The 15,339-nt window shown below is 34.2% G+C and overlaps 1 protein-coding gene across 1 annotated transcript in view; it reads left to right on the forward strand.

Moving 5' to 3' along the window:
* The window catches only part of LOC128641612 (serine protease 27-like), a 17,283-nt gene extending 2,310 nt beyond the window's left edge, over positions 1–14,973 (forward strand). Inside the window, exons 2-6 of the mRNA XM_053694150.1 lie at positions 4,013–4,039; positions 4,426–4,588; positions 7,032–7,306; positions 12,050–12,219; positions 14,293–14,973. Of these exons, the coding sequence (XP_053550125.1) occupies positions 4,013–4,039; positions 4,426–4,588; positions 7,032–7,306; positions 12,050–12,219; positions 14,293–14,973 (1,316 nt within the window). The remainder of the gene's footprint in view (positions 1–4,012; positions 4,040–4,425; positions 4,589–7,031; positions 7,307–12,049; positions 12,220–14,292) is intronic.
* Positions 14,974–15,339: the final 366 nt, after the last annotated feature.

Consider the following 15,339-nt stretch of genomic DNA (forward strand, 5'->3'; position numbering starts at 1 on the left):
ATTAGAGTTGTAACCAAATCACTTGTTTGTACACATTAGAGTTGTAGCCAAATCACTTGTTTGTACACATTAGAGTTGTGCGACACCTACAATATTTTGGTTTTAGTTTTACTATATACTTGGTGTTTCTTTTTCATGCATTTTGTTTGTCTAATTATTTACAGTGGTCTAAATCCAATAAGTATTTAGATGAAGGCAATGCTTTGTCTCTAATAAATAAGAAATTAAGTTAGCTCTTTTATCACGGAAATTCATCTGATTCTGGGCCAGATTACAAGTGGAGCACTAAATATCGCTTGCCCGCAAGTGATATTAGCGCTCCACTGAGTAATACCAGCACACGCTAATGTACGCTGGTATTACTTGTTAAGTGCAAGAGAGAGTACGTTTCCATAGGCTTCAACGGGAGCCTCAGAACTTCAGCGTAGGGCAGTGATGGCAGCAAATATAAATATATATGTATATAATTATATACATATATATTTATGTGTTAATATGTGTGTATACATATATATTTATGTGTTAATATGTGTGTATACATATATATTTATGTGTTATTATGTGTATATACATATATATTTATGTGTTAATATGTGTATATACATATATATTTATGTGTTATTATGTGTATATACATATATATTTATGTGTTAGTATGTGTATATACATATATATTTATGTGTTAGTATGTGTATATACATATATATTTATGTGTTGATATGTGTATATACATATATATTTATGTGTTGATATGTGTATATACAGATATATTTATGTGTTACTATGTGTATATACATATATATTTATGTGTTATTGTGTATATACATATATATTTATGTGTTATTATGTGTATATACATATATATTTATGTGTTATTATGTGTATATACATATATATTTATGTGTTAATATGTGTATATACATATATATTTATGTGTTATTATGTGTATATACATATATATTTATGTGTTACTATGTGTATATACATATATATTTATGTGTTACTATGTGTATATACAGATATATTTATGTGTTACTATGTGTATATACATATATATTTATGTGTTAGTATGTGTATATACATATATATTTATGTGTTATTATGTGTATATACATGTATATTTATGTGTTATTATGTGTTAATACATATATATTTATGTGTTACTATGTGTATTTACATATATATTTATGTGTTATTATGTGTATATACATATATATTTATGTGTTAATATGTGTATATACATATAATATATTTATGTGTTATTATGTGTATATACATATATATTTATGTGTTATTATGTGTATATACATATATATTTATGTGTTAATATGTGTATATACATATATATTTATGTGTTATTATGTGTATATACATATATATTTATGTGTTATTATGTGTATATACATATATATTTATGTGTTACTATGTGTATATACATATATATTTATGTGTTACTATGTGTATATACAGATATATTTATGTGTTACTATGTGTATATACATATATATTTATGTGTTATTATGTGTATATACATATATATTTATGTGTTAGTATGTGTATATACATATATATTTATGTGTTACTATGTGTATATACATATATATTTATGTGTTACTATGTGTATATACAGATATATTTATGTGTTACTATGTGTATATACATATATATTTATGTGTTATTATGTGTATATACATATAAATTTATGTGTTAGTATGTGTATATACATATATATTTATGTGTTACTATGTGTATATACATATATATTTATGTGTTATTATGTGTATATACATATATATTTATGTGTTAATATGTGTATATACAAGCATATACATATTTAGTGATGTCACGAATAGTTCGCCGGCGAATAGTTCCCGGCGGACATAGCTTGTTCGCGTTCGCCACGGCGGGCGAACATATGCGATGTTCGATCCGCCCCCTATTCGTCATCATTGAGTAATACTTTGACCCTGTACCTCACAGTCTGCAGACACATTCCAGCCAATCAGCAGCAGACCCTCCCTCCCAGACCCTCCTACCTCCTGGACAGCAGCCATTTTAGATTCATTTGGAAGCTGCATTCTTAGTGAGAGGAGGCACAGTGTAGCTGCTGCTGATTTAATAGGGAAATCGATAGCTAGGCTAGTGTATTCAGTGTCCACTACAGTCCTGAAGGACTCATCTGATCTCTGCTGTAAGGACAGCACCCCAAAAAGCCCTTTTTAGGGCTAAAACATCAGTCTGCCTTTTTTTTTTTTCCTGTGTAATCTAATTGCAGTTGCCTGCCTGCCAGCGTGTGTGTCAGGCTCATAGCGTATACTGTGCCCACTTGCCCAGTGCCACCACTCATATCTGGTGTAACAGTAGTGTAGATTTAAAAAAAAAAAACACTTTTTTGACTGTGTTAAATAATAGCAGTCAGTTTCCTTCACACGTGTGCGTTTCAGTGCCTGCCTGCCAGGGCACAGTGTCACCCCAGTGCAACTCATATCTGGTGTAACAGTAGTGTAGATTTAAAAAAACAAACACTTTTTTGACTGTGTTAAATAATAGCAGTCAGTTTCCTTCACACGTGTGCGTTTCAGTGCCTGCCAGGGCACAGTGTCACCCCAGTGCAACTCATATCTGGTGTAACAGTAGTGTACATACCTGATGTTTTAAAGCACGTTATTCCAAACAATTTAGGAATATTAGGTGATTTATGCCCTTTATGGATTAAAACCAGACTCTGCATCAACTATGTAATTTTCCATGGGAGTTTTGCCATGGATCCCACTCCGGCATGCCACAGTCCAGGTGTTAGTACCCTTGAAACAACTTTTCCATCACTATTGTGGCCAGAAAGAGTCCCTGTGGGTTTTAAAATTCGCCTGCCTATTGAAGTCTATGGCGGTTCGCCCGGTTCGCCCGTTCGCGAACAGTTGCGGAAGTTCGCGTCCACCGTTCGCGAACGCAAAATTTTAGGTTCGTGACATCACTAGTTACTATGTGTATATACAAGCATATACATATATATGTATGTGTTAATATGTGTATATACAAGCATATACATATATATTTACTGTGAACACACATTTCCCATAGACCTCAATGTAAAGGCACTTTTCAGTGCCATTTTATTTTTTCTAACACCCCACACCCACCAACTTTGGGTCTCATATCCCTTTAAGACACTTTTTAAGGGGTGTGTCATGGGACCAGAAAACAATTCATATTTTTTCTAACAAAATCCCATTTTTAAAACTTATTTTTTGTGTAAATCTTTTACAATGCAGGGAATCATTTCTGATGCACAAAAAAGTAAAATGTTTAGTCTATGTAGATTTAATCTAGCTTGTTTTTATTTTACAACTTTTTGTTTATTGAAGATGAATAATGCGAAACCATTGGCCGGTGCAGCTATAATGTACATAGTGTAAATTCATTAACAGCTGCTCTCTTCTTAGTTCTGCTGTTGCTCAGACTTCTATTTATAACCTTTTTGTCTACAGAGCATAACTAAGAAGAACTGTACATATGGATTATGTAATTTAGTTGCAATTAGTATCTGTGTAAAATATGGACTTTCCTTTAAAGGGACTTAACTGTCAACACTGAATGCATTTCAGTGTTGAACAGAATCATTTTTTTGCAATATACTAATTGCATAAATGCTTCTAGTAAAGTTTATTAATGTTTACGAAGCATGTCTACATATGCTGTGCATACCCTGTGTACCAGCAAATACCACACCTGCTCAGATTGCCAGTGGTAGAATATATGACACTGTATGTTCCACCACTGGATCTCTGAACAGGTGCAGTATTTGAAGGTGCATATGCACCTCAAACTGTGACAGATTTACAAGAAACAGGTTTACTAATACGAGTATAGGTCAAAAATGATTTTTTTTAAAAGAGAAATGTACTCATGCATATGTGAATTATGAGCATTATGTTCCTTTAAATATGCCCATGTCATATACAGTATATGGATGTATAGTATAAAAGTAACACAGACTTTCTCTTCTCTTCAGGAATCCTAGAGGTGCACAGAGTAGAAGGTAAGGATAATAATTTATCTAAATTGTTTGATAAATATTAGATTACTCTGAGATCCTGTTTCAGTCCAGGACATCAGTGTATGACTTATGTGCTGGTGACAAGGGAGTCATTAACATGATGTCACAATCTCACATGAATTAAATGTATACAAGTGATTAATATGTTAATGTTTCTAACCATGTGACCAGCATAACTGAAATGGTTAATCTGAAGTTTGTACGTTACTTGTAATGCTACAACACAAGTATATAGTCACATGATTGACACATTGTAATTGTTCTAATAAGTAGCAGAAGTAGGTAGAATTGTATAGGACAGGAGTATAGGGAGAATGGATAGCTCATATATGATGACAAAAAATAAACCCATTTCTTCTCTTGTCCAGCCTGTGGGAGGCCAATATTATCCAATCGGATAGTGGGAGGACAGGATGCTTCACAGGGGGAGTGGCCATGGCAGGTCAGCTTACAAATAAACAATGGTCATGTCTGCGGAGGATCATTAATTACTGACACCTGGGTGATGACTGCTGCTCACTGCTTTGAAATGTAAGTGTACACAGGAGGGGGACACTTAGTCGTAGAGAAATCCTGACAACTTGAAAACCTAATTGTTACTACAGTATGTGCTCACTTAGCTCACTGAGCTCAGTATACACACTTAGGGCTAGATTTATCAAGCCCCTGCGGCAGCAAATTCTCACAAGAACTTGCTCGCCACGATTTATCAAGCAGCGGTCACCAGACCGCTGCTCCCCTAACATCTTCGCCACCTCTATTGTGGCGAAATTAAATCTCCTCGGTCGAGTACAGCCAATCACGCGCGGGCGGGGGGGGGGGATTGCACGCGAGCGCAAAATTGCGCTCGTGTGCAATGTTAATTACCTGCGGGTAATTTCGCCCCGCCACAGGCGAGCTGAAGCGTACAGGGGCGCGTATACGCGCCCCTGTACGCCTCAGCGTTGATAAATCTAGCCCTTAATGGTCATCACTGCTTATATACACACTTAATGCTCACTGCTGCTTATATATATACACTTAATGGTCACTGCAGCTAATATGCACACTTAATGGTCACCACTGCTTATATGCACACTTAATGGTCACTGCAGCTAATATGCACACTTAATGGTCACCACTGCTTATATGCACACTTAATGGTCACTGCAGCTAATATGCACACTTAATGGTCACCGCTGCTTATATGTACACTTAATGGTCACTGCAGCTAATATGCACACTTAATGGTCACCGCTGCTTATATGTACACTTAATGGTCACTGCAGCTAATATGCACACTTAATGGTCACCACTGCTTATATGCACACTTAATGGTCACAGCAGCTAATATGTACATTTAATGGTCACTGCAGCTAATATGCACACTTAATGGTCACCACTGCTTATATTCACACTTAATGGTCACCGCTGCTTATATGTACACTTAATGGTCACTGCAGATAATATGCACACTTAATGGTCACCACTGCTTATATACACACTTAATGCTCACCGCTGCTTATATGTACACTTAATGGTCACTGCAGCTAATATGCACACTTAATGGTCACCACTGCTTATATGCACACTTAATGGTCACCGCTGCTTATATGCACACTTAATGGTCACTGCAGCTAATATGCACACTAAATGGTCACAACTAATTATATGCAATGAACCCAAAAAAAAATATTTCATGATTCAGATAGAGCATGCAATTTTAAGCAACTTTCTCATTTACTTCTATTATCAATTTTTCTTCATTCTCTTGCTATCTTTATTTGAAAAATAATGCACCTGAGCTTTTTTTTTTTTTTTTTTTTTGGTTCAGTACGCTGGACAGCACTTTTTTATTGGTGGATGAATGTATCCACCAATCAGCAAGAACAACCCAGGTTGTTCACCAAAAATGGGCTGGCATCTAAACTTACATTCTTGCATTTCAAATAAAGATACCAAGAGAATGAAGAAAATGTGATAATAGGAGTAAATTAGAAAGTTGCTTAAGATTGCATGCTCTATCTGAATCACGAAAGAAAAATTTGGGTTCAGTGTCCCTTTAATGGTCACCACTGCTTATATGTACATTTAATGGTCACTGCAGCTAATATGCACACTTAATGGTCACTGCAGCTAACATGGACACTTACTGGTCACTACTGCTTATATGCACACTTAATGGTCACTGCAGCTAATATGCACACTTAATGGTCACCACTGTTACATGTACACTTAATGGTCACTGCAGCTAATATGAACAACTAATAGTAATTGCAGCTTATATGCACATTTAATGGTCATTTCAGCTGATATGCACACTTATGGTAATTGCAGCTTATATGCACATTCAATGGTCATGATATGCACAGTTAATGGTAATTGCAGCTTATATGCACATTTAATGGTCATTTCAGCTAATATGCACACTTAATGGTAATTGCAGCATATACGCACATTTAATTGTTACTTCAGCTAATATGCACACTTAATAGCTATTGCACCCAATGTGCACACTTAAAGGGACAGTCTACTCTGGAATGTTTATTGTTTAAATAGATAGATAATCCCGTTATTCCCCATTCCCCAGTTTAGCATAACAAACACTGTAATATTAATATACATTTTACCTCTGTGTTTGTTTACCTTGTATCTAAGCCTCTGCAGACTCCTTCCTTATTTCAATTATTTTGACAGACTTGCATTTAGCCAATCAGTGCTGACTCATAAATAATTCCACAGGAGTGAGCACAATGTTGTATATATGGCACACATGACCTAGTGCTGTCTAACTGTGAAAAACTGTCAAAATGCACTGAAATAAGGTCGGTCTTCAAGGGCTTGAAAATAGCATGTGAGCCTACCTAGCTTTCAACAAAGAATACTAAGAGAGCAAAGCAAATTTGATTCTAAAAGTAAATTGGAATGTTGTTTAAAATGACATGCCCTATCTGAATCATGTAGTCATTGTCCCTAACTGCCATTTTGTTTACAGGTCTCAGAATGCATTAGATTTCACGGTTTATCTTGGAGCCTATCAACTATCAAACCTTAATAACTCCCATGTGGTGTCTATGAAGGTGAAACAGATAATTATACACCCGGACTTCACAGAAGAAGGATCCAGTGGGGATATTGCACTGATAGAGCTGCAGAAAGCTGTTACTTTTAATGCTTATATCCTTCCTGTCTGCCTCCCATCTCCCGAGGTCCAGCTGGCAACAGGGACTATATGCTGGACTACAGGCTGGGGAAACATTAAGTCTGGAGGTGAGTTGGATTCATTAGTATTGTGGAGGGGTCATAACACGGGACAAATAAACTGATAGCTACACATTTGCATGGTATAAACATATACACAGTAGAATCTTTCTAAGCATATTCGCTAATAGTTTTATGGGATTATAAAGTAGCTCAAACTAAAGTATTTTAAACTAATTAAAATATGGAACTCAGATAAAGGGACAGTATACACCAATTTTCATATAACTGCATGTAATAGACACTACTATAAAGAATAAGATGCACAGATACTGATATAAAATCCAATAAAAAACTGTTTAAAAACTTACTTATAAGCTTCCAGTTTAGCCCTAAGTCCTTTGTTGAAAAGCATACCTAGATAGGCTTAGAAGCAGCAATTCACTACTGCCCCTTTCAAGCTTAAAGGGACAGTTCACCCAAACATTTTCTCCCCTTTAAATTATTCCCAATGATCCTTTTAACCTGCTAGAGTGTATTAAATTGGTTACAAGTAGCTCCTTTACTCCTATTTCAGCATTTGAAATAGCTGATTTAGCCTGTGGTATCGCCACCTATACTGAACAAATTAATACTGGAGTATAGGCTATTGAATAGCCTAAGTATACACAGCCAGCAGAAGAAATTACACTCTCAGTGGGATGCAGGATAGTTAAGTAACAAAATTATCATTTTCATTGTTCTCTCTATGTATTGAGCTTTGGTGTTCCAGCCAAATAAAAGATAAGGAAGCAAGTCTGTTTACACAAACTTAGAACATAATGAGATCTGATATCACCTTTAAGTTCAACCCATTTTAATAGTCTGTGGTTTCAAAGCACAAAATCAGCTACTTCATATACACAAATAAGCATAAAAATGGAATTTCTCAAATATTTTATACTCTGCAGTTGGTATAACAAGTCATTTAAAATACATTAATGGAAAAACAATTTTACAGTGTACTGTCCCTTTAAGAAAGGGAGAGGTGCCTCGAAATGTTGCTCTTCCTAATAAAGGTATATTTTTTTTCACTGAGTGCCACCTTTGTTTTTTTCATAGAAGTAGTTATAAGCAAACAGCACAATAATACAATGATTAGATAAGTAGTTATAAGCAAACAGCACAATAATACAATGATTAGATAATAAGTACTTATATGGACACAGCACAATAATACAATAATTAGATAATTAGTTATATGCACACAGCACAATAATACAATGATTAGATAAGTAGTTATATGCACACAGCACAATAATACAATAATTAGATAATTAGTTATACGCACACAGCACAATAATACAATGATTAGATAAGTAGTTATATGCACACAGCACAATAATACAATGGTTAGATAAGTAGTTATATGCACACAGCACAATAATACAATGATTATATACGTAGTTATATGCACACAACACAATAATACAATAATTAGATAAGTAGTTATATGCACACAGCACAATAATACAATGATTAGATAAGTAGTTATATGCACACAGCACAATAATACAATGATTAGATAAGTAGTTATATGCACACAGCACAATAATACAATGATTAGATAAGTAGTTATATGCACACAGCACAATAATACAATGATTAGATAAGTAGTTATATGCACACAACACAATAATACAATGATTAGATAAGTAGTTATATGCACACAACACAATAATACAATGATTAGATAAGTAGTTATATGCACACAACACAATAATACAATGATTAGATAATAAGTACTTATATGGACACAACACAATAATACAATAATTAGATAAGTAGTTATATGCACACAACACAATAATACAATGATTAGATAAGTAGTTATATGCACACAGCACAATAATACAATGATTAGATAAGTAGTTATATGCACACAGCACGATTAGATAAGTAGTTATATGCACACAACACAATAATACAATGATTAGATAAGTAGTTATATGCACACAGCACAATAATACAATGATTAGATAAGTAGTTATATGCACACAGCACAATAATACAATGATTAGATAAGTAGTTATAAGCAAACAGCACAATAATACAATGATTAGATAAGTAGTTATATGCACACAACACAATAATACAATGATTAGATAAGTAGTTATATGCACACAGCACAATAATACAATGATTAGATAAGTAGTTATATGCACACAGCACGATTAGATAAGTAGTTATATGCAAACAGCACAATAATACAATGATTAGATAAGTAGTTATATGCACACAGCACAATAATACAATGATTAGATAAGTAGTTATATGCACACAGCACAATAATACAATGATTAGATAAGTAGTTATAAGCAAACAGCACAATAATACAATGATTAGATAAGTAGTTATATGCACACAGCACAATAATACAATGATTAGATAAGTAGTTATATGCACACAGCACAATAATACAATAATTAGATAAGTAGTTATATGCACACAACACAATAATACAATGATTAGATAAGTAGTTATATGCACACAGCACAATAATACAATGATTAGATAAGTAGTTATATGCACACAGCACAATAATACAATGATTAGATAAGTAGTTATATGCACACAACACAATAATACAATAAGATAAGTAGTTATATGCACACAGCACAATAATACAATGATTTGATAAGTAGTTATATGCACACAGCACAATAATACAATGATTAGATAAGTAGTTATATGCACACAGCACAATAATTAGAAAAGTAGTTATATGCACACAGCACAATAATACAATAATTAGAAAAGTAGTTATAAGCACACAGCACAATAATAAAATGATTAGATACGTAGTTATATGCACACAACACAATAATACAATAATTAGATAAGTAGTTATATGCACACAGCACAATAATACAATGATTAGATAAGTAGTTATATGCACACAGCACAATAATACAATGATTAGATAAATAGTTATATGCACACAGCACAATAATACAATAATTATATAATTAGTTATATGCACACAACACAATAATACAATAATTAGATAAGTAGTTATATGCACACAGCACAATAATACAATGATTAGATAAGTAGTTATATGTACACAGCACAATAATACAATGATTAGATACGTAGTTATATGCACACAGCACAATAATACAATGATTATATACGTAGTTATTTGCACACAGCACAATAATACAATAATTAGATAATTAGTTATATGCACACAGCACAATAATACAATGATTAGATAAGTAGTTATATGCACACAACACAATAATACATTGATTAGATAAATAGTTATATGCACACAACACAATAATACAATGATTAGTTAAGTAGTTATATGCACACAGCACAATAATACAATGATTAGATAAGTAGTTATATGCACACAGCACAATAATACAATAATTAGATAAGTAGTTATATGCACACAACACAATAATACAATGATTAGATAAGTAGTTATATGTACACAGCACAATAATACAATGATTAGATACGTAGTTATATGCACACAGCACAATAATACAATGATTATATACGTAGTTATATGCACACAGCACAATAATACAATAATTAGATAATTAGTTATATGCACACAGCACAATAATACAATGATTAGATAAGTAGTTATATGCACACAACACAATAATACATTGATTAGATAAATAGTTATATGCACACAACACAATAATACAATGATTAGTTAAGTAGTTATATGCCCACAGCACAATAATACAATGATTAGATAAGTAGTTATATGCACACAGCACAATAATACAATAATTAGATAAGTAGTTATATGCACACAACACAATAATACAATGATTAGATAAGTAGTTATATGCACACAGCACAATAATACAATGATTAGATAAGTAGTTATATGCACACAACACAATAATACAATAATTAGATAAGTAGTTATATGCACACAGCACAATAATACAATGAATAGATAAGTAGTTATATGCACACAACACAATAATTAGATAAGTAGTTATATGCACACAACACAATAATACAATGATTAGATAAGTAGTTATATGCACACAACACAATAATACAATGATTAGATAAGTAGTTATATGCACACATCACAATAATACAATAATTAGATAAGTAGTTATATGCACACAACACAATAATACAATGATTAGATAAGTAGTTATATGCACACAGCACAATAATTAGATAAGTAGTTATATGCACACAACACAATAATACAATTATTAGATAAGTAGTTATATACACACAGCACAATAATACAATAATTAGATAAGTAGTTATATGCACACAACACAATAATAAAATGATTAGATAAGTAGTTATATGCACACAACACACTAATACAATGATTAGATAAGTAGTTATATGCACACAGCACAATAATACAATGATTAGATAAGTAGTTATATGCACACAACACAATAATACAATGATTAGATAAGTAGTTATATGCACACAACACAATAATACAATGATTAGATAAGTAGTTCTATGCACACAGCACGATTAGATAAGTAGTTATATGCACACAACACAATAATACAATGATTAGATAAGTAGTTATATGCACACAGCACAATAATACAATGATTAGATAAGTAGTTCTATGCACACAACACACTAATACAATGATTAGATAAGTAGTTATATGCACACAACACAATAATTAGAATATTGTCTTTTCCTTCAAATACATTATTATCTATATGAATTGGTTATAATAACTAGTTATACAGATCCAGTTCTCCTTCTCACTGTATCACTTTATTCTCTCTCCCTATCCACCTATAGTTCCCCTGAAAGCCCCCCAGACACTGCAGGAAGTAGATGTGGCTCTGATTGACCGGACACGTTGTGAAGCCATGTACCAGTACAGTCTGGGTTATAATCCCAGTTTCCATCTGATACAAGAGGACATGATCTGCGCTGGGTACAAGGAAGGACTGAAGGATTCTTGCCAGGTACAGTAACTAGAGGCACAATAAGGCAATAGGTCACATATAAAGGATGACTAGAGATATTAGAAGCAGAAAAGGATATGGCTGATATAAATCCAATGCACTAACTCATCTATCTCTGTTTAAAACCCAAGAACCTTGCCGTGTTCTTTACAATTCTACAGATTATCCTAAAATATACTTTGCTTGAGCATTAGCTGAATAAATTAATATTTTATAACAGCCATTAGTGATGTCACGAACCTAAAATTTTGCGTTCGCAAACGGCGGACGCGAACTTCCACAACTGTTCGCGAACAGGCGAACCGGGCGAACCGCCATAGACTTCAATAGGCAGGTGAATTTTAAAACCCACAGGGACTCTTTCTGGCCACAATAGTGATGGAAAAGTTGTTTCAAGGGGACTAACACCTGGACTGTGGCATGCCGGAGGGGGATCCATGGCAAAACTCCCATGGAAAATTACATAGTTGATGCAGAGTCTGGTTTTAATCCATAAAGGGCATAAATCACATAACATTGCTAAATTGTTTGGAACAACGTGTTTTAAAACATCAGGTATGATGTTGTATCGATCAGGTAGTGTAAGGGTTACGCCCGCTTCACAGTGACAGACCAAACTCCCCGTTTAAAGGGACAGTCTACACCAGAATTTTTATTGTTTTAAAAGATAGTCACATTTATAATCCCTTTATTATTATTAGTGTGAAGGAAACTGACTGCTATTATTTAACACAGTCAAAAAAGTGTTTTTTTTTTTTTAAATCTGCACTACTGTTACACCAGATATGAGTTGCACTGGGGTGACACTGTGCCCTGGCAGGCAGGCACTGAAACGCACACGTGTGAAGGAAACTGACTGCTATTATTTAACACAGTCAAAAAAGTGTTGTTTTTTTTTTAAATCTGCACTACTGTTACACCAGATATGAGTTGCACTGGGGTGACACTGTGCCCTGGCAGGCAGGCACTTAAACGCACACGTGTGAAGGAAACTGACTGCTATTATTTAACACAGTCAAAAAAGTGTTGTTTTTTTAAATCTACACTACTGTTACACCAGATATGAGTTGCACTGGGGTGACACTGTGCCCTGGCAGGCAGGCACTGAAACGCACACGTGTGAAGGAAACTGACTGCTATTATTTAACACAGTCAAAAAAGTGTTTTTTTTTTTTAAATCTACACTACTGTTACACCAGATATGAGTTGCACTGGGGTGACACTGTGCCCTGGCAGGCAGGCACTTAAACGCACACGTGTGAAGGAAACTGACTGCTATTATTTAACACAGTCAAAAAAGTGTTTTGTTTTTTTAAATCTACACTACTGTTACACCAGATATGAGTGGTGGCACTGGGCAAGTAGGCACAGTATACGCTGTGAGCCTGACACACACGCTGGCAGACAGGCAACTGCAATTAGATTACAGAAGGGAAAAAAAAAGCAACCCTAAAAAGGGCTTTTTGGGGTGCTGTCCTTACAGCAGAGATCAGATGAGTCCTTCAGGACTGTAGTGGACACTGAATACACTAGCCTAGCTATAGATTTCCCTACTAAATAAGCAGCAGCTACACTGTCCCTCCTCTCACTAACAATGCAGCTTCCGAATGAATCTAAAATGGATGCTGTCCAGGAGGTAGGAGGGTCTGGGAGGGAGGGTCTGCTGCTGATTGGCTGGAATGTGCCTGCTGACTGTGAGGTACAGGGTCAAAGTATTACTCAATGATGATGAATAGGGGACGGATCGAACATTGCATATGTTCGCCCGCCGCGGCGAACGCGAACATGCTATGTTCGCCGGGAACTATTCGCCGGCGAACAATTCGCAACATCACTAACAGCCATCTTTCTCAGCTGCTCAGTACAAAAATATAAAACATTTAAAGGACTTTATAGCATTCCTTATATATTGCCTTTTACATTTTTAATATTTGTTTTCTTTAAAATTCTTATACCCAGTTTGTAAGTAAATTTTACAAGAATATCTAACCTTTGAATTATTATTTTCCCTGATTTTGTTTATAGAACACGCACTCAAGAATGATGTTTACTAACATTTGTTTGGTGTTGTAGGGAGATTCAGGAGGCCCTCTTGTATGCCAACTGAATAATGCCTGGATACAACTTGGCATCACCAGCTGGGGTTTAGACTGTGCACGTCCTAACCAACCTGGTGTCTACACACGTGTCCAGTCTTACTTGCCTTGGATAAAGCAGTATGTGCCCTTAATTGAATCTAGTGAAGCAGGAAAAGTGACCAGTTTACCCAGCAACTCAAACACCCCTGCCAAAGTAAGTTCTCTCTCTTTGGGTCAAACTAGAGGAAATCCCACAGTGAAAACAACTGAATCAAAACAGGAGATGACATCTACACCTACATTGATGCCAAACACCATTGACCTAAACTCAAGAAATACAATAAACTCAACATCTTTAATGCTGGAGCTCTTGTTTGGAAATATAACTGTGTCCTCCAACACAAGTAGCTCAGTGGAATACACAACTAGAAGAAGCTCAAGTGTATCAAATGTAGAACCTGAGACGGCAGATTTATCTACAGATCCAAATGTTGTCTTGAACACAATAATAAGCTACATGTCTTATAGTCCAAGTACAATTGATGGAAATTTCACATTGAATACGACCCTAAACAAAATGGAGCTATTGATTAAAAATGAAGCCCATCCAAACAAATGCTATAAACGTAGCATAATGCTTGTTCTTATGTGCCTGGTTAATATCATTCTATTATGAGCACCACTGAATTTAGTGAAAGGGTAGAGACCTCATAAACAAAACAACTTTCTTACATTTGCAGGTCAGGATTAGATTTAAACTGTATTTTAATGCACATTATAGGAGTGGACTAAAGACTTAAAATGACATTAAAGTAATTTTTTCCCTATGTTTCTTATAAAAATAGCTTTTTATTTGTTTGTGTGCTCTTAGGACAGAGCATAACCACCAATAGACCATTGTCCTATAAAGCCAACTGACAGAATCAATCATTTAAAAACATGCAATTATGTTAGTTTTAACAGCAATTTGCACAGCTGAAAAAAAAGTTAACATTTTTGTAATCTGTTTTTTTTATGCGTTAAAACTGTTTAGTGATTTAAT

The sequence above is a fragment of the Bombina bombina genome, chromosome 11 (genome assembly GCF_027579735.1).
Source record: "Bombina bombina isolate aBomBom1 chromosome 11, aBomBom1.pri, whole genome shotgun sequence".
NCBI lineage: Eukaryota > Metazoa > Chordata > Amphibia > Anura > Bombinatoridae > Bombina > Bombina bombina.